The following is a 21,130-nucleotide window of genomic DNA, read 5'->3' on the forward strand; positions in this document are numbered from 1 at the left end:
GCAAATTGAGACACCAGTCATGACTGAAATAACGCTGGAAAATGAAGATTTAACACCAAAAATACTGGTTAAACGTGTGAAAACTCTGTTCTCAAAAAAAGGTCTGCTAGAAAGATCATCGTCGTCATCTTTTAATTTAAGCCTTTGAGGGGGGTGGGGGGGTGGGGGGGGGGATACTAGGCTAGTTTTAATTAATGTTTAATAAAATGGCATACGTTCTCAAAGCCAGCTCTGGACGACATCAATATGCATTACAGTACAGTGCTTAAGCAAGAAAAAAGATGAATCGGGCATTACTCCAAGCATAATTCATCAAACAAGATGATGTGATGGCTACCACATGGGTGGAATGCTAGGTGTCTGATACCATCTCATCTTGTTTATGGTCTGTGAAGAGTAGATACTAACTCCTCATATCTTTGCTCCTTGACTATGTGCAAGTCATGGCATGCCAGTATTGAGATTTGGTTTATCTCACACACCTGCAGGGGGGCTTGACTCTCTAGTCCAGGGAAATTCATAATGTCAGCCAAGCCTTTGAAATAATCGAAACACCCTACAGCTCTCAACATTGCTTTAACACAAAATTGACTCTATAAGACATGAGTGCATTGTGTGATGAGAGCTCTGTAAATAGCACATATGAAGAGTTCAGATGCAAAAGCCTCTAAATGCCATTTAAAATTTTCTTCTAAAATGATCATTTTTATCAAGCTTGTATATTTAAATTCAGTAATTTCACTTAAATGGCAATGAAGCTTACCTATTAATTGTCATTTAAGTGAAATTACTGAACTTAAATATACAAGCTTGATAAAAATCATCATTAAAGAAGAAAATTTCAAATGGCATTTAGAGGCTTTTGCATCTGAACTCTTCATATATAATTTAGACCTTGAGGAAAACCAGTTTGCTTCACTTAACACAAAATAATTAAGCGACATCAAAAACACTCTATATAAGAACAGATGTAGGGGAGAGCGAAGCACAACCTAACGCATTTTGGTTTTGGCTCAATTAATTAAAAAATAATTAGGTTAGATTAATACTTTTTTTTACACAAGCAACATACACATCTCTGCTACAAATGATCACTTAAAGTTTTTCTTCTAGGACCTACCATTTCCGTACAGTTGCGCTGAAAGTGACAGAAGTGCAAATGTTACAACTTACCCCATATGTGGGGTTAATTGTTACAGATAGAGGGGTTAGTTGTAACACTTGTGTGTAACACATATGTGACCCCGCCTGTGGAACCCCGGCTAAAGTCGCAGAATCTAATTATGAATAAAAGAGCGTCAAAGTAGTCATAGCCATAAAAATGACAAAAATAGGTAATGTGTGTTTATTGCTGTAAATGATAGATTATTACAAGGGTTTTGAGATTCAATACTCAAATTTTAATTTATAACATGATAAATACTAAAATTAATGATTTTATTGACACTACGTTATACTTTTGCGCAGCAAAAAAAAACCGGACGCGGGCTTTAACATTGATTTCAATCGTATCCGGGTTTATTTTTCAGCGCAACAACACTTGCTGATTCCTATCATTTAGTTCAGGAACTTCTTTTTGACTTATTTTCTATTAGAAAGAGTAAACAGACCTTAAAATCAATCCGCACGAGTGGCAATCAGGTCAACACAATGGAAAAAAAGCGACTTCACTTCAGCCGGCCGGTTCAGATCTCTGAGGTGTTTCCGTGTCATCGCCAAACATTTAACTTAAGAACAGCTTATGTGTATTGTAGCTCTGTATTCTGCCAATAATATTATTATATTATATTATATTTGTTTCTTATAAGTGACAATAATATAATTCGTTTGCTGGATTAACTGTTAACTGCGTCGTTTTGACATCTGATATGGCAGCACCGAAGCATGTGCAAGAACGTAAAATGTCTGATTGCTTAGATATTAATCTCGGTGGAATTGCCCAAATTATGATTTAAGCGGTTTTATAGCGGATTATTTTCTGGAGGATAATGGTGATGATGAACAGGACACATTCTTTGACGAAACTGAAGAGGAATTTGACGGTAAGTTTTTGTCATTATAATTTTTTTAATGCTGAATATGTAATATACTGTCAGTGCCAATGTAATGCTAACACAGAATTCAAACTATGATGCAAACATAGTGGATTTAAATGTTTATTACATTTGTTGGTTGGAATTGAGTCAGTTTAAATTAATTACTTTTATGACATGATGTTTATTTGTTTGATTACACTCTGAATTGAAGCCAGGGCCATGTAGCCATAGGCCTACCTGTTTCTTGTCCCTATGCCCTCCCCGCAATTAATCAGATCCAGTCTAATATTTTCATATAAAATGCTTCATTATTCATTTTAAATGTGGATTTAAAATGGATAAATCCCCCCGCCCCCATGTTTAGTTCTCCATTTAGGTCTTGCTTTGAATTGAAAAAAATATCCTTGTTTTTTCAGGCAGTGACCAACATGATGATGAGGACGAGCCAGTTTTGGTGATTGAACCTCAACCTATTATAGACTGGCGAATCTGAAGAGGGAACACCAACAAGAAGAATTTGCTTCTAATGCTGGAATTCCAGATGTGAAGCTGAAAATAAGTTTCTCTTGCAACTGCAAGTATTTCAATGCTGAAAAGTGTTCTTCATTTTTCAAGGAGGGAGAGTTGCTGTCACTCATGATGAGTCATTTGGAGATGGACAATACTGTACTAGACATGGTAGTTTTAGTACAAATACAAAGTCACTTGCACTCTGGGGAAGAAACCACTAAATCAAAAAAAGGATCACAGACTTTTGTGAATAGAATCTATGAGATTATTAAATATTTTGCATCTAGACAATTTTAGAATGTGTACGAAATTTGAGACTGACCTGTTAAAGGGATAGTTCATCCAAAAATTTGAATTCTGTCATAATTTACTCACCCTCATGTTGTTCTAAACCTTTATGAGTTTCTTTCTTCTGCTGAACACAAATGAGATATTTTAAAGAATGCTGGTAACCAGACAGTTGACGGCACACAATTATTTACATAGTGTTTTTTCGCCTCCTACTAAGTCAATGTGTGCCGCCAACTGTCTGGTTACCAGCATCCTTTAAAATATCTTATTTTGTGTTAAACAGAAGAAAGAAGCTCAAACTGGTTTGGAACAACATGAGGCTGAGTAAATAATGGCAGAATTAAAAATTTTGGGTGAACTATCCCTTGACTTATTTTTTTAAAACATTTTACTCCAGATTTACTCAATGTTACACCGTGGCCCAGTAAGAGAGTGAGATTTTCTGCCGAAATGTTACATGTTAATTATTTGATATTGATATATTATTGATATTATATTTGCACTGATATTTCATTTTACTAATAAAGTTATACAAATCATTCCACTGAATTGACATGATAATTGTTGCTACAATCAAGCTCTTGTGATGGCCCCATTCGTTTTAATGTTTTTAGCTTTTTGGACATGCACATCATAATAAATAGGCCTGTTTTATAAAACTTTAAGAATTTTCCCCAAAATGTGTCATATATCACTAAAAAAGGGAGAATCTCAGCTTTAATGTGGTATATGGCACATATGGAGGATAATTATGGATCAAATGTGTTGCAGTTTTAAAAATAAGCTTTTTTTAAAAATGGAATTTCTCCAAAACATGATTTTCTGAGCCCGGAATTTAGCAAATCTTTGACACAGCCTTACTCAGTCAATATTAAAGATATCAAGGTTATATTTTCACAGAATGTTCTTTACATTATGTAGGATGATTGTATGTAGAAAACAGTGAATCACAAAAAAATGACTTTAGCTGGGTTTTCACAGGCAGGGTCACATATAATTCAGTACTATTTCATTTGTATAGTTTGATATTGTTTGTGCAGCTGTATAGACAGATATCCATACATACATCCCTCATCCAATCATCCTTCTATTATGGATCAATATCATGGATAGAGACATAGAAAAGGGTTGCATTGCAATAAATAATAATAAATAAAATTATAAATATTGTAATTGCAATTAAATTAGATTTGTGTGTGGCAGCTGCATGTACAGTTATTGTTATTAATAATAATAACAACAGTAATAATAATACAAATGAGCTTAAAATACAAATTTAAAGGATTTATTGCATTAATAACATGCCATATTTTTAATAAATAAACAACTTAGCATTCATAGTACACTAAATTTTAAACATTTTAAATTCCAACATTGTTTGTGAAAGTCTAACAAAGTTAAATTTACACTCAAACCTGAAAAGTTGTGTGGCTCCGTTTTCATTTGATTATCATTGTACACTTGGCGGCTTGTTTGTAACACTGTGTTACAACTAACCCCGCTGTGTATTACATATTTTAAGCCTAGCTAACAGTCTCTAGGAATTGCTGAAATGTTTCAAAACGGTGCTATGTTTGAGCCAACAAGACAGTGATTAAGGCAATATAAAGTTAGATTTGGAAACGTATACACCCAACTCAGAAACCTATGATGAAAAAAATTACTTTCATGGTGTCAAAACACTCTTTTTCCAGAATCTTCATGAAATATAATCAAAACTTTCCGCAAATTCGCGGGAGACCGTCTTCTGGCAGCAAGAGAAAAATAGCGGAAAGACAACCTGCTTGATCCTGACGAACTACTGTATGTAAACGGTCCGTGTTACATTTAACCCCGTGTTAGGTTGTGCCCCGCGCTCCCCTATACCATATCATTCAGTAGGCTTAAAACTAGTCTATATTCTATATATGTATTCAAAACAAGGATATTTTGTGTAAAACAAAAAAAAAAAAAACATGCCATTGTCTCTCTGTAGACAGCAGTGTTGGGAAAGTTACTAGACTTGTAGTCAACACCACCTAAACCGAGACCAAGACACTACCAAGACCAGAGGGTATCGAGACCAAGACCAAGAAAGACCAAGTTGAGACCGAAGGGGAAAAAAAAGAGTGTTGTTGAAGCTAAACTACATTAAGCATTGAGTTGTAGAGGAATGAAAACATGCATGCAGACACGGTTCACACACAAACAGCCCTGTTTCTGGACCAAAAGGAATGCCTGGACGGCTGATGGTCTCTTCCAAACTGTGAAAAACAATTTGGTGGAGACACATCCCTGCGATTGAGAAATTCACAGGAGCTATCGGCATTATTGATAGGAAAGACCAGATGGTTGGAAGCAGCGTTTCACTTCCAATACTTCAGAACAGTCCCACTTGCTCGCTACTCACATTAATGCTGGATAGAATTTGCTATTTACAATCATTACTAAGCCGGTGTTCAATTCATTCCCCCACACGGCAAGATAACACAAAGAGGATAAAAATATGACTGCGGGCAAAACTGCAGATTTGTAATGCACTAGACACGTTAATAAAACAAAACAAAACAAAACAAAAAAATCTACAAGGCTCCTCTGATGAAATCTATTTTTTTGTATATGTAGGGCAGAAGTTCATTTTTTCTATTTTTGAAAGCTCTAGGCTCTGCATTTCTGCATTGTTCATCCAATATCAAAGATCAAACGTCACTCTCTGAAACTGCAGTAAGGTGATGAAGTGCTTGACAACAGTAAATATAATCTTTTCTAATGAGGTCTAGTCTAAACAATGTATAGAGAGACACCCTATCAGACAATCCCATTGGGAAGATACAACACACAACTCCTAGACAGCAATCCGTTTAAATGCAAAGCAAATCTTAGATGGGTCTCTTGAGAGGAAAATAATTGTGACCTCAGATACGTCTTCTTCAAAAGTTCTCTTGATAACTATTTTCGATAACTAGTTTCATCAAAATGTCAACATTCTTTTTCTTTACAATTTCTTAAATTTGGAAATCTTTCAATATACATGCATATGATGGATTGAATTTGAACCTTCATTTTGTCTAAGCAGGTGAATGATAAGAGTGCAGCATAATGTCAACGTAGGGATTATTCTTACAATTGCCCAGAATGAGTCATTTCTACTTGAAAGCCCCACATATGACTGATTCATGTGACATCAGTCTGCCCTCTGCTAAATTTTCTCATTATAGGCCAGTACTCTGCCAGCTCGCTTCAGTGACAGATGTTATCACCTCTCACCAGAAGTGGTGTCAGTTTTAGATACTGTTACCTCTGGGTTTAGCTCAGTGGAAAGGTGGTACAGTCGTCAATTTTATTCAATATTTATTAATAAGAGGGCATTTTTTGTACTACCTTTTCGTCCATGTGTCTCCATGCAGTTGTCGTGGAGACAGGCCCCCCAGGAGGACCAGGGTGAGAGCGGGCACAGCTGTGGGCACGGTATGGAGCAGGGCTGCACCGCAGACGGCAAATCTCCAGCACACAGAAGCCCGCTTACAGGCCTGGAGACTACAAAATGACAGAAAGACAAAGACGTACAGTATAGTGAGAAATAATCCATACTGTATGTCAGGCAGGATTTTTTCTTGACAAAATATAATTCAGTATAAAGTATCATTTCTGATCTCTCATGCTGAGCAACAATTCCCGACCCCAAACAAAGAGTAACATCCATTCAGAGTCGGACAGTAACTGAGTACATTTACTTGAGTACAGTACTTAAGTACAATTGTGAGGGATCTGTGCTTTACTCGAGTATAATTTTGGGGGAGTTCTCATGACTTTACTCAAGTACATTTAAGAGGCAAATATTGTACTCTTTACTCTTCTACACTTCTATCCATACAAATCTATCATGGTTGTGAGTACCGTTACTACGTACTTCTAAAAAAAAAAAAAAAGAAAAAAAAAAAGAAAAATCTCGGAAACCCTCAATTTGTTGTTTCCCTCTCAAACGTGATAGGATTGTGCAGGCGATCACCTTCAGCTTTTCGCCAAAGTCAACTCCAAGGTCAGATTTAGATAAGAGACCAAACCATGGAAAAAAACAATGGATAAAGATGCAGCAGGTCCATCCTGGGAATGTGCCAACCCGTGGCCCCACCTCGCCAGACTATTTCAATTTTCTGAATTTTCTGAAATTTTCTTAAAAGTTAAATGGTAAAAAGATGAAAATGACTTGATTTTACTTTCAATTCATTTTACATTCTCCAAGGTATTAACATTAAAATTTTTCATAACTCCATGTAGGACCTTTCTGTACATAAATGTAAGCACTGTGGCAGTAGTAATGCAATATTTAGAAATCTCAAAATGTAAGGAAGTAGCAAAATAATAACCAGTTCTTCCATGTTGTGACGTATATCCGAGTGTTATGGGTTATGGAAAAAGAACAGAATGTACTTGGTTTTGTCCATCAGTTGTTGACTGAATGAAGGGAGGCTGATCTGAATGCAACCTTGCAGTTGATTGTAAGAAAGGAGCGAGGCTTTAAGGGATAGTTCACCCAAAAATTAAAATTCTGTCATCATTCACCCACCTGGGTTTCCAAACCTGAGACGTTTATTTCATCTATTGAACACAAAAGAAGATATTTGAAAGAATATGGGTAACCAAACAGTTGATGGTCCCCATTGAATTCCATTGTATTTTGAATTCATACAATAGAAGTAAATAGGGCCAAGAAATTGTTTGGTTACCCATATTCTTCATTTTTGGGTGAACTATCCCTTTAACCATGGATCTGGCATTCTTTACCAGAGAGAGGCCTGTCGTTTCCCCGTAAGAACATTGACAATTTGATAAAACATTACAATGTCAAAAAAAAAAAAAAAAAAAAGTAAAAAAATTTCATGTCTAGTTCATGCTGACAATTTGTAACACATTTAAATGTAATGTATTTTCAATATGAAAACATGATATGAAAACATGTTTATTCAATATGAAAACATGCTGATAACTTTTGTGGTCAGATATGATTGCATCCATCGATAATTGATTAGAATCGTGAAATTAGAGTGTTATGTACTAGAATGGACACACAGTGAATGTGAATTTGTAGAAACGATGCTATTGCTTAAATAACTATTTAGCTATGGATTAATCCAACAGCCTGCATGGTCTAAAAGTGAATGCAATTTGTTTTTGTTCTAGAATAACCTGCACTGAACACATTGTTCCAATAAGACCAGGACATTGTATTGACTTTGTATTGCATTGATTCTCAATGTGACTTTTGTCAAACAAGTGTTCAAAAGTTTGGGCAAATCTCTGGAAAGTCTGAAACTTTGACTGTGTTCTGTTAACATTAGTGTGAGTTTTCTGGGTCAGGTGGAAAGCAAACACCACTGTTGATTTTCATTGATTTATATCCCCAAACAACATTGATTGAAAGGAGTCATCTTCATCTGTATGCCTTTCTCAGCTCAGCATGTCTCAAATCCATCCAAACACTGCTTTCAACTGGCTAGTGAAGCTCCTCAAAATTAATTTCAGAACAAGGTGTTTTCTCTGCCCATTTCACGACAGACTTAACTGTCAGATCGCCTGTACAATCAAACTTCGGCGAAACTTCAAAACTAAATAGGCCTGTTACAACTCTAAAATTAAACATAGCAAATAACAAATATTATTTATGTTAGTTAATCCCAAATGTTTCATAAAAAGCTATACATACTGTAAGCAGTTTGATAAAACATACATTAAATAATATTAGACAAAAACCTTACCTTCTTTTCTGTGATGAGGGGTGGAGTTGTCTGGGACCTGGACGCAGTACAGCTGCCTGGTCTGAATCCCTCCACCACAGAGAACACTAACATTGTTAAGCCTTCTGTCCTGCTGGCTGAGGAGAGGGGCCACTTGACAGTCCCCCCAATCTGTGGTCTTCCACACATACCTGGAGAACAAAAGCGCTGTGGTGAAATACACTTCTTTTGTTTTGGACCTATAGTCTCATTATATTGTGCTGGGCTCCTCTCAAAAGTTGCATAATGGTAAATGAACACAGAGAGCTGCCTGCCACTGAAAGATACTAATAGGCTTAGCGTCCAGTTTTTCCGGTAGGAAACCATCTACTAATGGAAATGCATTAACTAGGCAAAGTGTTATGATGCATAAAGCAGCAGTTTTTTTGTTTTTTTTAATGAAATAACAGTCTGCTGCTATTGATCAAAAACCTAATCTCATTAATTATCTTCTTCTAATCTTTGCAATGCTCATATGCAACAGGGGTTCAGTAAATAAATACTTGAACACAACACTTGAAAAATCATTTAGTAATTTTTTTTTACACTTTCACAAACAGTAGAAATGAATTATTATTGGGAGGCTAAAATACAAACCTAGGGCAGTTTGGAAGTAAATCTCCGATAATGTTGCAGGCTTCCTTTTCTTCAAGAGCAGTGCATTCTTTGCCAAGTCCAATAGGAGTTTGCGTTATGCTTCGAGTCCTGACTCGAAAACCAGGTGACATGTCTGATGCCCTGCATGTCTTTGAACATGGGCTCCAAATGGACCAATCAGAGGTCTCGCAGTCTCTGGGCATAATGCACGACTGGAACGTTCCAGGCCCGTTGTCAAGGGTACAAAGACTATGAGCAAGAAAACAAATAAATTAAGAATGACATTGTCAAGGGTACAAAGACTGAGCAAGAAAACAAATAAATTAAGAATGAGAAGCACAGAAAATATATTCAAACATTTGAATGCTGCCAAAAAGAACAAAAGATAGTTTTTGTTATTTAGAGTTAAAAGACCATAGTGCGAATATGGTTAATAAAACTAGATAACAGCCATCAATTGTTCCTCTGTGCTAATTGATAGTGCATAATGAAATACCTTTGTGCATTCTGTATTTATGAATTTGTGATTCAGTTTAAACAAACTCACAAAACAACAGATTATGAACCTATAGCAAAAAATGTTCGGCCAAATTTTCAGTGCATAATTTGCATAATTAATAATACAATATGTGCCAAGTGAAGTCTAAATAAATTTTTTCTCAGAAAAGTTTCATTAATCATCAGTCTTAGCATACTTGAGTGATTATAAAGCAAACAAGTGCATTTTTTGGCATATAAGGACACCAGTGTAATGAATTTAAAGTGAAGGAGTTATTCACCTTTGTGTCCTACAAAGCAACGTCTGCAATATGAAATATGAATAAATTCACAACAGATTGGATATTTAATTAGCGTATAACTCACCCGATTCAATTCCTTGTGTATATCATAATCCATTTGTGTAGCATTTATTTTCACTTTATTTTAAATGATAATTGGACTATAATTGGAAAAACTGCAGAAATTTAACTCAGGTGGGAAATATTCAAATCACTGCATTTCATTAAGCATGCACATAGGATTTACAAATGATTATGTTAATTAGAGTGAATGCTCTCTCTCACTGTAAAATAACACCGCGGCCTCTCTCTTGTTATTCTACACCTGTAGTAAACCTGTCAGACCCCATTCTGCTCTACAAACCCCAACACACTCTCTCCCATTTTGAACTGAATGAAGATGCTCAAAAAACTGTGTTAAACAAATGTGGGAAACTCAGAAAGAACGGATGAAAAATGCAGCAGGAACACCTACCTTTCCATAGACAAAGTACATTTCAATCGCGAAACCTAAAATTCACATATAAAAAATGCATACTGACAGATTATAGTTAGGTCTTGCTGTCAGATGCAGATTTGATCTGTTATAGAAAATTTCAATGTTTTTAATATTCTTTTCTTTGTACTTTTATTTTCCTTTTCGTTCCACATTATGAGGTTTGTTCCTTTTTCAATTAAAACGTGTTTCTCCCCTTTTACTCTGTATTTACATAGCAGGAACTCTCTCACACACACAGCCAAAGATATGCTAAAGGCTTTTGTTTATAGACAAGGGAACCACCGCATTATAAAGCCTTTTGATCTCATCAACTTTTGATCTCACAGGAGTAAGGGCAGTAAAAACACCATGGGGCGAGGGGCAGGTCATTGACTTTTGCTCTCACAGGAGTAAGGGCAGTAAAACACCATGGGGCGGGGGGAAAGGTGTATAAAAGCTGTCTGTACTATATGTCATTTAGGTCTGTGTTCCTATCGCGAGGTAGCTGTCGCGGTATTTTTGTGAACAAGCCTCCTTCAAAAGAATAAACATCTTTTGAAGTACAATTTGAATCTAATGTCTCTTACTATGATGCTGTTTGTTTGTTAAACTGTTTTTGCCACAACAGTTTTGGTGTCAGAAGTGAGGATCTCACGGCAGTTCTTTCTGGTCCTGAGACGGATTTGACGGAGTGAATCGCCCCAGTACCAGGCTACTGGTCTCATACCTCGGCGGTTTGAGAGAGAACTCAACAGATTACGAGAGAGAGAGCCAAATCCCGATTTTTCAGGGCCAGGAGGGACTCGCCTGAGATCTGAAAGAATCCGGTGGCAGTAAAGCATCTTGGTAAGAGACCTAAAATTTATTTTATTTTTATTTCGCATGGTGTAATTTGATATAACTATTAGGTGAACCATAGTGGCTGAACTATCTCTTTGGTACGGGCAGGGAAAGTTTTCGAGGGGTGAATTGAGGTGGTGACGGGCATTCCGACTCTTTTCCTTGAGCTGGCTCATTTGAATCGACTCACTGAAAAGAGCAGGGTTTTTTTTAGAACACGTAACAAAAATTTTAATTGGCACCTGAGGAAGTCGGACCAATTTTTATGCCGAAAACTGATATTGACACCTGAGGAAGTCGGATCAATTTCATGCAATCGGAAAAATTTGTTACTAATTTTTTTTATAACCGGTAATTGTAACACGTGAATCAGCACGAACAACCCGTCACTACAAGCCAATTTTATGCCGAAAACTAGCTCGTGGGGGCGGATAAAGGATCCGCTCAGGCTGATTATTGGTTAAAAATTGGCACCTGAGGAAGTCGGACCAATTTTATAAAATTGTAAAAATTGACACATTACAAATCTTTAATTGGCACCTGAGGAAGTCGGACCAATTTTATGAAATTGTAAAAAATTGGCACATAACAAATCTTTAATTGGCACCTGAGGAAGTCGGACCAATTTTATGAAACTGTAAAAATTGGCACATAACAAATCTTTAATTGGCACCTGAGGAAGTCGGACCAATTTTATGAAATTGTAAAAATTGGCACATAACAAATCTTTAATTGGCACCTGAGGAAGTCGGACCAATTTTATGAATTTTGAAAACTGCTATCATTATTGAATTGAACCTTGAGTAGAACCATAATTACAGAGCATATTTGCTAAACCTTGCCGGATCGAGGTGACAGAACCGGGTCTGTTGAAGACGTTTGACAGATTAAGACGCGTCGAAAGTAAAAATCCAAGAGAGAAGATTCAGCTAACATGGGATCATCTTATAGTAGGCCTAGACAAGATAATTTTTTACAGTTTTCTTTGTGTGTGTATGTTTTGAGCTATGTTGTGAATGATGAAATTTGAGCAGTGTTTTCCGATGAATGTTTGAAGAAACTTGGTTTGAAATGTTGTGAATGAGGGGACATTGAGCGCTACGAGATTAAAAGTAGTGGGGGAGTCAGTTGAACAGGGCAGTGAGAAACAAAAAAGGGTTGTTATGGCTTAGTTCAACGAATAGGAAGATAAAAGTCGAACTGTCAGGAGAAATAAAGTTTTTACTTCTTCATCCAGTAAATGGATGCATGACATTAGATTTCTAGAGAATTTAGATTTACATGATAAGGATTGAAGTAGCAAGCACCAAGGCTGCTTGTGTGAAATAGATGGAACTGCATGTGAGAAATGTGTTTGGGGATTGTATGCAAACAATCGTGTACTGGTTAAATAATGAAGGAACTGGCATGTAGAGAAAGAAAGGAGAGGATAGAGAAGGAACTGGCATGTAGAGAAAGATTAAGAAAAAATATAGTAGAAAAAACTATATGTATTTTCCTAATAACTGAGGAGGGACTAAGTAATACAGCAAATTCTTGCTTATTTAGCCTGGTTTCCAGATTCTAGATGATGGGTTTTTATTGAAATAAGTGTTGTTGATGATAATGACAAATTAAAGACAGTCTGTGTTATGAAGGAATTTTGGATCAGGGAATCATTTCCCTGGATAAGTATGTCTAAAGTTAAACGAAAACTTTGAAAAAACAACTAAACGTATTTTGAGCATTTATGTGCCATTTACCATTTAATCAGCTCTGTGTTACATTCCTGATGGGGACAGACTGCTTCGGGGGTGCACAGTAAATTGAAGTTTTGCAAGATAACAGTGACGAAAACAATGGTCAGATTCTTGTGATGACACACTTATAAGCAGGGCTATTTAACAAGTAGCTGTGGATGCAAGATGAGAAGGAATTTTTGTGATAAAATGACAGAAATTTCCGGTGTTTGTGTGTGTTTGAATATAGATCACTGTTTAAGTGACAATATTAACATTTTCGTCTGGGAAAGAACAGGAGATAAAAATAAGGTCATGAGATTGAAGACTTAATGAATTTATTTTGAAGGAAAGAACTATACAAAGAGTACTGGTCGTTGTAAAATTAGAGATAAGAAAATGAATTGCAAAATACTTTTAAAAAAGTATTGCTAATTGCAGATTGGTAAACTTCTAGAAAAGAAAACATGGAAGTCAGATATTAAACTTTGGCTATTAAGAACCTCATAACTAAAATTTAGATGATATTTGAAGCATTACTATTTTTATAAAAGATAAAATAGGCTAAGCAAGCCATGTTACAGGTTTAACAGTTGATAAATGTAAAATGTGTAAAAAGCTTGGTAGTGTTGAACAAGAAAGAAAGAGAAGCTGATGTTTTGATTTTAGAAGATAAAACTTGTGATTTGGCTGAAACAATTTGCTTATCTGAATATGATGTGTGTTGGGGCGCACGAGAGTGACCAGCACGAGAAACTCAAGTAGAAATTTGTAATGTCTAAATTCTCTTATAAAATTGGGCTTTATTAAAAATACAAGTAATTAATGGAAAAGATGCCTTAAGCTGGGCTACAGATAAAAGTCTGAGTTTGAGAGAAGCAGGAAGTACCAGTTCTGAATAACTCAAGAGTCTATCTGTCTCTCTTTTAATGTCAGCTAGAAGCTGTTATGGGCATGTTATAATTGATAATAAGCTATTTATGGTAAAATACAGTGTTTTCAGTTGAAAATCATAGACCCTGGAATGTCAGAATAATTCATTGCCAAAAAGAGGGCAATTTTTATTTGTAAATGTCTTAGAAGTAAAATTGAATGACTTTAAAGAAGTCTTTAAAATAATAATACAGATCCTAAACGAAAGAAGTTTAAGTGAAAATCTTAACTAGGTTATTCTTGAACCAGTTATATTTTTGTCTAGATCTTAATACGCACCATGAAGCAGAACCGATGACCCAGACTACAGATGAAGTACACTGAATGTACACAGTTGTGATCAAAATTCACTGTGTTTAATCTAAGCAGCTAGGTTGCTGCTTTTAAGATGGTTAATGGATTTAAGTGATTTAATACTGTTGTTATTGTTTTGGGATACTTCTACTGTGATGATTCTTGAATATCTTCTCACCAACACCCAAGTGAAAAGTCATAACTGTCAAATTTGAGAAAAGTCTCTTTGATAATTCTGCCTAATTGGATGGAGCTGTAACCAGTATGCATGAGGTGTCATCCCAACGACGGGTACGATCTTCGATAGCCCTAGAAGACAACCTAAGGCAGGGTTTCACCGCTACTGGGCACCTGCCCACCAGGAAAGGGAGGTGTAATCTGTGCGAAGGGAGTGGATGTGATGCCACTTTGGGCAAAGGGCATCAGAGAGGGGACTCAGAGGACTGTGATACAGTTTAGTCTGGTTCAACCAAGAGTCCACTCCCAAATATACTTTAGAATGAACTCATCCTCCAAAATGGCTTAATTATCATTGAGATAAAAGTGAAGTTATTTTGTTTCAACACATTTGGAATTCAACACAATCTAAACAAATGGTAGTCGATTGTAGAAATGGGGCCGGTGTAAGACAAAGGGAACCTTATCAGACAGTGGGGTGTCTCAAACATCATTAACATACAGACCACAGGTGGATGCATCTGATGTGGAGACATTGACAAACATTTTTATGATGTTAATTGCAAGAAAAATGCAGAGATTTTAGGGTCTTGGGACAAAGGCATGGTGGTGGCTTAAGATGAAGACAACTAAAAGTCTGAATGACAAAGGTCAAAGGTTAGTGTAAGGAATTTACCCCGTCTAAATTACAGTCTTAGGAGGCTGTTGAAAAGATTATTCGTTTGTTCGAGAGAGAGAGACTGCTTGAAGGAGAAAGGGTTGGTACTTTGTTTTCATTCAGACAAAGAAGCTGAAGCAATTTAATGATAATGAATCAAAACCAACACAGCTGACTTTTCTAGAATCAAATGAATAATGAACAAACATGTTTTGAAACTATAGTTAAGAGGCCATAGAAAATAATTAGATAAAAGCTATATGATTATGCAGGGTTTAAAATATCATTTAAACTGTAAAATCTTTTTAGAGAAAAGATAACAATAAGAAATATGAGCATTCATATTTAGATGTATTTGATGGTGATTGCACTTTATGTCTTGATAAGAGTGAGTTTAAAGGAGTTGCTCTGTCTGAATAGTGTGTGTCAGTAACCTCTGGAAAAGAGTGTTTTATCACTACTGATGAGTTAAGGCGAATGACAAATTCAAGAGAGGATGATAATTTTGAGTCAAACTGACAATCAAGCTTGTCTGCTGGTCATGGATTTTGGTCATTTATGATGAACAATTATATATGAATTACTGTCCGAATCAGTTTGAGTACTGGTGGAAGTTGGAATTGTAAAGTTAAATGAACATCAGTCATGGGTTGGGATAAACAAAAGGATTAGATTTTATGGCAAGAACAAAGTGACATATTGGCTAAGATATCGAATTATCAAGAGAGTCCTTAACATTTATGATTATTGTAAACAAAGGAAAAATGATGACTGACATCGACAAGTCTGTACAGCATGACCTGACTTGACAGAAAATAGAATGTAAGACTGAAGGCTATTAGCCTTCAAATGCTCTGATGAGAGGACACCATTGTGTTAATTTGATGCAAGAATGGATTCCTGCATAAAAAAGGGGGATGTAATGGTAACAGTGGCCAAAAATGATATGGTTTACTAGAGGACAAAAATGCCCTAATAAAATTGTTGTATAACAAATTGCAGGACTGATTCGACGGGAAGCGCCAGGGCAAAAAGAAACTATACTTAAACTCAAAATTAGTTTTTCTCTATAGAGCAAAGCAGATTTTGATACAGGAATGTGCCCAATGGAATAATGCCTGGTGGATGTGGTTGTTTCCTTGGTGGAAAACTCTGCTATTTTCAATATAGCTAGAGTAAGACCAGATAGAGGAACATAGAATGCGCATGTGATTGCAATGCGCTTCACGATTGCATTAACAATGAAAATGCTTTGCTCACAACAGGATTCAGTAACTGTAAAACTTTGCACTGTTATCATGCTTCTTAACAAAAACATTGGTGTGGGAAGATTTTGAGCCAGATCACATCTCATACTCACATTCTCATGCTGGCTCCCTGTTACAACAACAGGACCAAATTTTACATCACAATTGTAAAACTCCCCCATCTTTGTTTTGAGGCATGATTGATTTACACATAGCCACAGCTAAATGCAGCCACACAGATAACACCATTTGATAACTGTTTGTTTTGTTTTACTTTGAGTTTACTTTATTATTTGTTTTGTTTACATTGAAGAATGCTGTACGCTTTTGTTGTTTGTTGTACTATATGCTCTTTTAAATCACAGAATCCCTGTTTCCTAAAAGTTCATATCCAGTGCATGTCTTGGAAAAGGGACAGCTCCCAGATTGGAGTCCAACTGTCTGACTTGTTTGGTCCAAGATCCAGTGTATAGGTGTGAAGTGTGCGACAGTGCGATGGAAGCCTAATAAAGCAGGACTGAAAGGAAAACAAAGACTGACCAACTGGTATTACAACAAGCATGGGCGAAAAGTCTGAAGATGACATCTACACAACAGAAAGCATGTCTTTATGGACTGTGCCACCTTAGGACTCCATGGGTGTGGCCACAAAGAAAATTTAAATAAGGGATTTTTATTTTATTTTATTTTCATTGTTTTTTTTTTGTTTATTCCTACTATGCTTCAACCTATGTCTGAGATGACTGAGGGTCTGATTTTATGTCAGAAATGCGGTAACAGTGTTTACCCATTTAGCCCGGTTTTAGACAAAGTGTTTAACTATTTGCTTAACTTTTTTTTTATTTGTTTATTTATTTTTACATTTAAAACTCTTTATTATCAGAGAATGATAAAGAGGAGGAATTGTTATAGAAAATTTCAATGTTTTTAATATTCTTTTCTTTGTACTTTTATTTTCCTTTTCGTTCCACATTATGAGGTTTGTTCCTTTTTCAATTAAAACGTGTTTCTCCCCTTTTACTCTGTATTTACATAGCAGGAACTCTCTCACACACACAGCCAAAGATATGCTAAAGGCTTTTGTTTATAGACAAGGGAACCACCGCATTATAAAGCCTTTTGATCTCATCAACTTTTGATCTCACAGGAGTAAGGGCAGTAAAAACACCATGGGGCGAGGGGCAGGTCATTGACTTTTGCTCTCACAGGAGTAAGGGCAGTAAAACACCATGGGGCGGGGGGAAAGGTGTATAAAAGCTGTCTGTACTATATGTCATTTAGGTCTGTGTTCCTATCGCGAGGTAGCTGTCGCGGTATTTTTGTGAACAAGCCTCCTTCAAAAGAATAAACATCTTTTGAAGTACAATTTGAATCTAATGTCTCTTACTATGATGCTGTTTGTTTGTTAAACTGTTTTTGCCACAACAGATCTCAGTGAAAATAACACAACACCCAAGAACTGCAAAGTTTCATAAGCTTTTGTCTTCATAACCCAATGGCAGGTGACAACGCCAAAAGCGTGAAGAATGAAGATATCTGTATGTGTAGCAGCCTCTTTTCACCTGACATGAAGATTAACAAGGGATGATCCCCATTTTACAGTCTGTTTAAAGTCACATCAAGAATCATGCTCTTACAGTTACACAGCTGTTTGCACTTCATATAAAGCAATAAATCACACATTATAGATATAAAACACACACAAATATTCCTTAAAGGGGTCATGAATTGATAAATCAAATTCTCCTTGGCATTGGCAGTCATTGTACTATAACAAATATCCTGAAAGTTTCCTACCCCGTCACCTAACCGACGTTAAAGGTAAAGCATCAGTTGTATGACGGCCCGGGATCGTCATGTAAACGACGTTTAAGGATGTTGACATATGGTCAAAAGACGTCCCAAGACGTCAGTTATATGACTTCTTTGGATGAGACTGTGTTAAAGTTTCAGAACCTAAACTTACTAGTTAGTATAAAATTAGCTTTTATTGAAACCAATCATTTCAGATTTTGACCCATCAAACGTCATAGTGCGACGAAAGACGCCTACTTCTACATCATTGCCTCTCCAGCCCTGCGCACCAAATTTGCATGTTATGTAGTGGTAAAAAAATGTATGAGAGAGATGCAAACACAGGATTACTCAAGCAACAATATGATATAGATGCCTCTGAGGGTTACAAGATGTTTTGAAGTGTTAAGTTGTGGAAAAACACAATCTTTGCACTACCTTCCTTGTGATCCTACCATTCAGAAAATGTGGATGAACTTTATTTTCAACAAAGTTCCAATTAGAACGCTTCACTTTACTGTGGATTCGTTTTTTAAACAAGAAACAGTTCAACGCAGGCTTTTCAGATAGACTGAAAATAAAAGATGATGCAAAAACTATTTTGGATCTGACAGTAATGTCGCAAAACACAATTATGACTAACAGTGTTCAGTTGTGTGTGTCACTAATTGCTTTATCTGTTACAGATCGAAGAAGCTGCAGTGAGGGCCATCCTCTGTTTTGTCATCAAAAGACATAATGACACGTTTCATTAAATTTAAAACACGACTTTATCAAAAGGATAAACTATGAATAGCCGAATGAGTGTAACAAACGATGGTAGGCTATATTTACATAATTCTATTTAGTCGAAACACAGTAAGTCAGCCTTTGTCAATTATAACTGTGGTAACTCCAAGTACTTACTTGTTTTAAAATGCATAACTATTACAAAACCAGCAGTGGGCATTTAATTCCAAGTCTTCAATTCGGCTCGTATATCAAAACTCTGTGTTTGAGAGAGAGGGTCAAAACTTATTAGTTCTAAATTAGGATGTTTTTGATGTAAAAATCTTGATAACATTATACATAGATGTCTTTTTTTTAATTTTAGACTGGGTTCCTTGAAATATTAAAAATATTCAAACCCAAAGAAAGCTCCAGCAGACAACACCATAAGACAGGTAAAATAGAGCAATGACATGAAAGTCTAGATTTGAGACTTAAAACCTTTCTCATGAGTGCCTGCCTGAATCAATATTTTGCAAAGGAGGCATCTTTAAAGTCATGTTCAAAGCCTGCCTTAGTTCCAGCATTCATTATCCTCAGTTTGCAGGAAATCTATACTCTTTGTGAGAGAAGGATGAGCTACATCTCAACGACTTCTAATTCTACAGAGAGCGAGACTGAAACGAGAATAAAGCACAAACTACAGCGTAACAGGCAGTGATTGACCGTCATTCCAAACTCATACTATGGATGCAGAGATTGGAGCAGGAGAGTGAATTCAATCCTTCCCATCATGCAAGAGTCAGTTCTGATCAGAGATCCAGCTCTTCCATACTGCCGTCGCTGCTGTCAGGGGCATGTCTCTCTGCACACCTTCTATGGTACGGCAGCGGGAGGGAGATTAAAGGAGGACTAACCGATTTAGCTAGCCCCACTTCAAAAATCCATCTGAACAGCAATTCCTTTCACACAAGCAGCAGCAGTACCTTGCTTTCAAGAGCATAATCTGGGATTTAGACCTTAAAAGGGTTTATGTTCTCAGAGGGTTTGTCTTTCAGGCATGCATTGCTTGTACACAGATTATTGTAAATTGAATAGACACGCCTGGTGTGTCTGCGTACGTTCAGGGCTTCTTACCTCAGCATGGCATTCTTGCCGTCGCTGCGCACGCAACGAACTTGGCGCGTCTGGTAGCCGATTTCCACGTCCAGGCCCTTGAGGCTGTGGTGGTGGTGGTGGAGGTGGTGATGGTGGTGCTGGGAGCTCTGGATATGCCGTTTCACGGTATTCCTGTCGGTATCTCCCGTGCTGAAGTCCAGCATGGTCCTTCCGCTCATCCAAAGCCCCTTGTGTTGCGGCTGCCTGCACTCGCTCCAGGCGCCGACTTTAAGGCTGTAGTGATGCTCGCTTTCCCCAACTGGACAGGGCAAAAGGTTTGCGCAATTTCTCATTTGGGTGAGGTTAGGGCAGTTAGCGCCTCCGTACATCGGAGCAGCTAGCACATGCCGGGTCCGATGCTGGAGACCCATGCCGCAAGTTCGACTGCAGCCGGACCAGGAGGAGAAATCGGACACAACGCAGTCGTGAGGGCAGGGGATTAAGCAGGCCTGTTCGAGCGCCGGTCGTGGAGAGAAGAACTCGCATATCCTCTCGGTAACAGCCGTGCGGTTCGAGGTGCGCACGCAATGGACTTTCCGTCTCTGGATCCCGTGCTGGGCTGTGACGCACTCCGCAGTCCGAGGTTTGAGCTCGTTGGCCTGGAACGGGGCTAGAACGCACGGCCCCCATTCTGACACCTCCCATTCGAAGAGATCCTGGTGCCACTCACACACTTTAAAACATGACCTCTGGCTCTCGGGTTTGTCTGCGTGCCGGCAGTTGGAGTGGTGCGTGGTCCAGCCTTCTGTGTGGATGCACCACACCGTTCTGGACTGGACCCCGCCAGTTCCACATTCTTCCCCCATGCACCTGCCCCACTGACCTGGAAAAGTGGAGACGAAAGAAAGAACTTAATTTTTCACATAAATACCTCAGCACTCATAACTGTGAGCTCAACCCAGTGCGCACATAAATCATCAGGATATCTGTGATAGAGCACATCACCTGAACTGCATTATGCTCTACTTTAAAGGATTAGTTCACCCAAAAATAGAATTCTGTCATCATGTACTCACCTTCATGTCTTTACAAACTCATCTGAATTTCTTTAAATAACAGGAAGGATATTCAGACAATAACCCCATAAATATTGGTTAATTTATGACAAAGTTATCATATTTCTTTAGGCTTTTTTTGCGTGTCGTTTTTGAAGCCTGAC

General features: G+C 37.2%; 1 protein-coding gene across 2 annotated transcripts in view; it reads right to left on the reverse strand.

Annotated features, from left to right (window-relative positions):
* The window catches only part of thsd7ba (thrombospondin, type I, domain containing 7Ba), a 209,722-nt gene that overhangs the window by 104,725 nt on the left and 83,867 nt on the right, over nucleotides 1-21,130 (reverse strand). For both annotated transcript variants that reach the window (XM_089133301.1, XM_039655480.2), the window contains exons 4-7: nucleotides 19,951-20,794; nucleotides 9,188-9,436; nucleotides 8,573-8,742; nucleotides 6,198-6,353 (exon numbers count right to left, since the gene is read on the reverse strand). In XM_089133301.1, the coding sequence (XP_088989427.1) occupies nucleotides 6,198-6,353; nucleotides 8,573-8,742; nucleotides 9,188-9,436; nucleotides 19,951-20,794 (1,419 nt within the window). The remainder of the gene's footprint in view (nucleotides 1-6,197; nucleotides 6,354-8,572; nucleotides 8,743-9,187; nucleotides 9,437-19,950; nucleotides 20,795-21,130) is intronic.

The sequence above is a fragment of the Pimephales promelas genome, chromosome 7 (assembly GCF_988280905.1).
Source record: "Pimephales promelas chromosome 7, fPimPro1.hap1.1, whole genome shotgun sequence".
Lineage (NCBI taxonomy): Eukaryota > Metazoa > Chordata > Actinopteri > Cypriniformes > Leuciscidae > Pimephales > Pimephales promelas.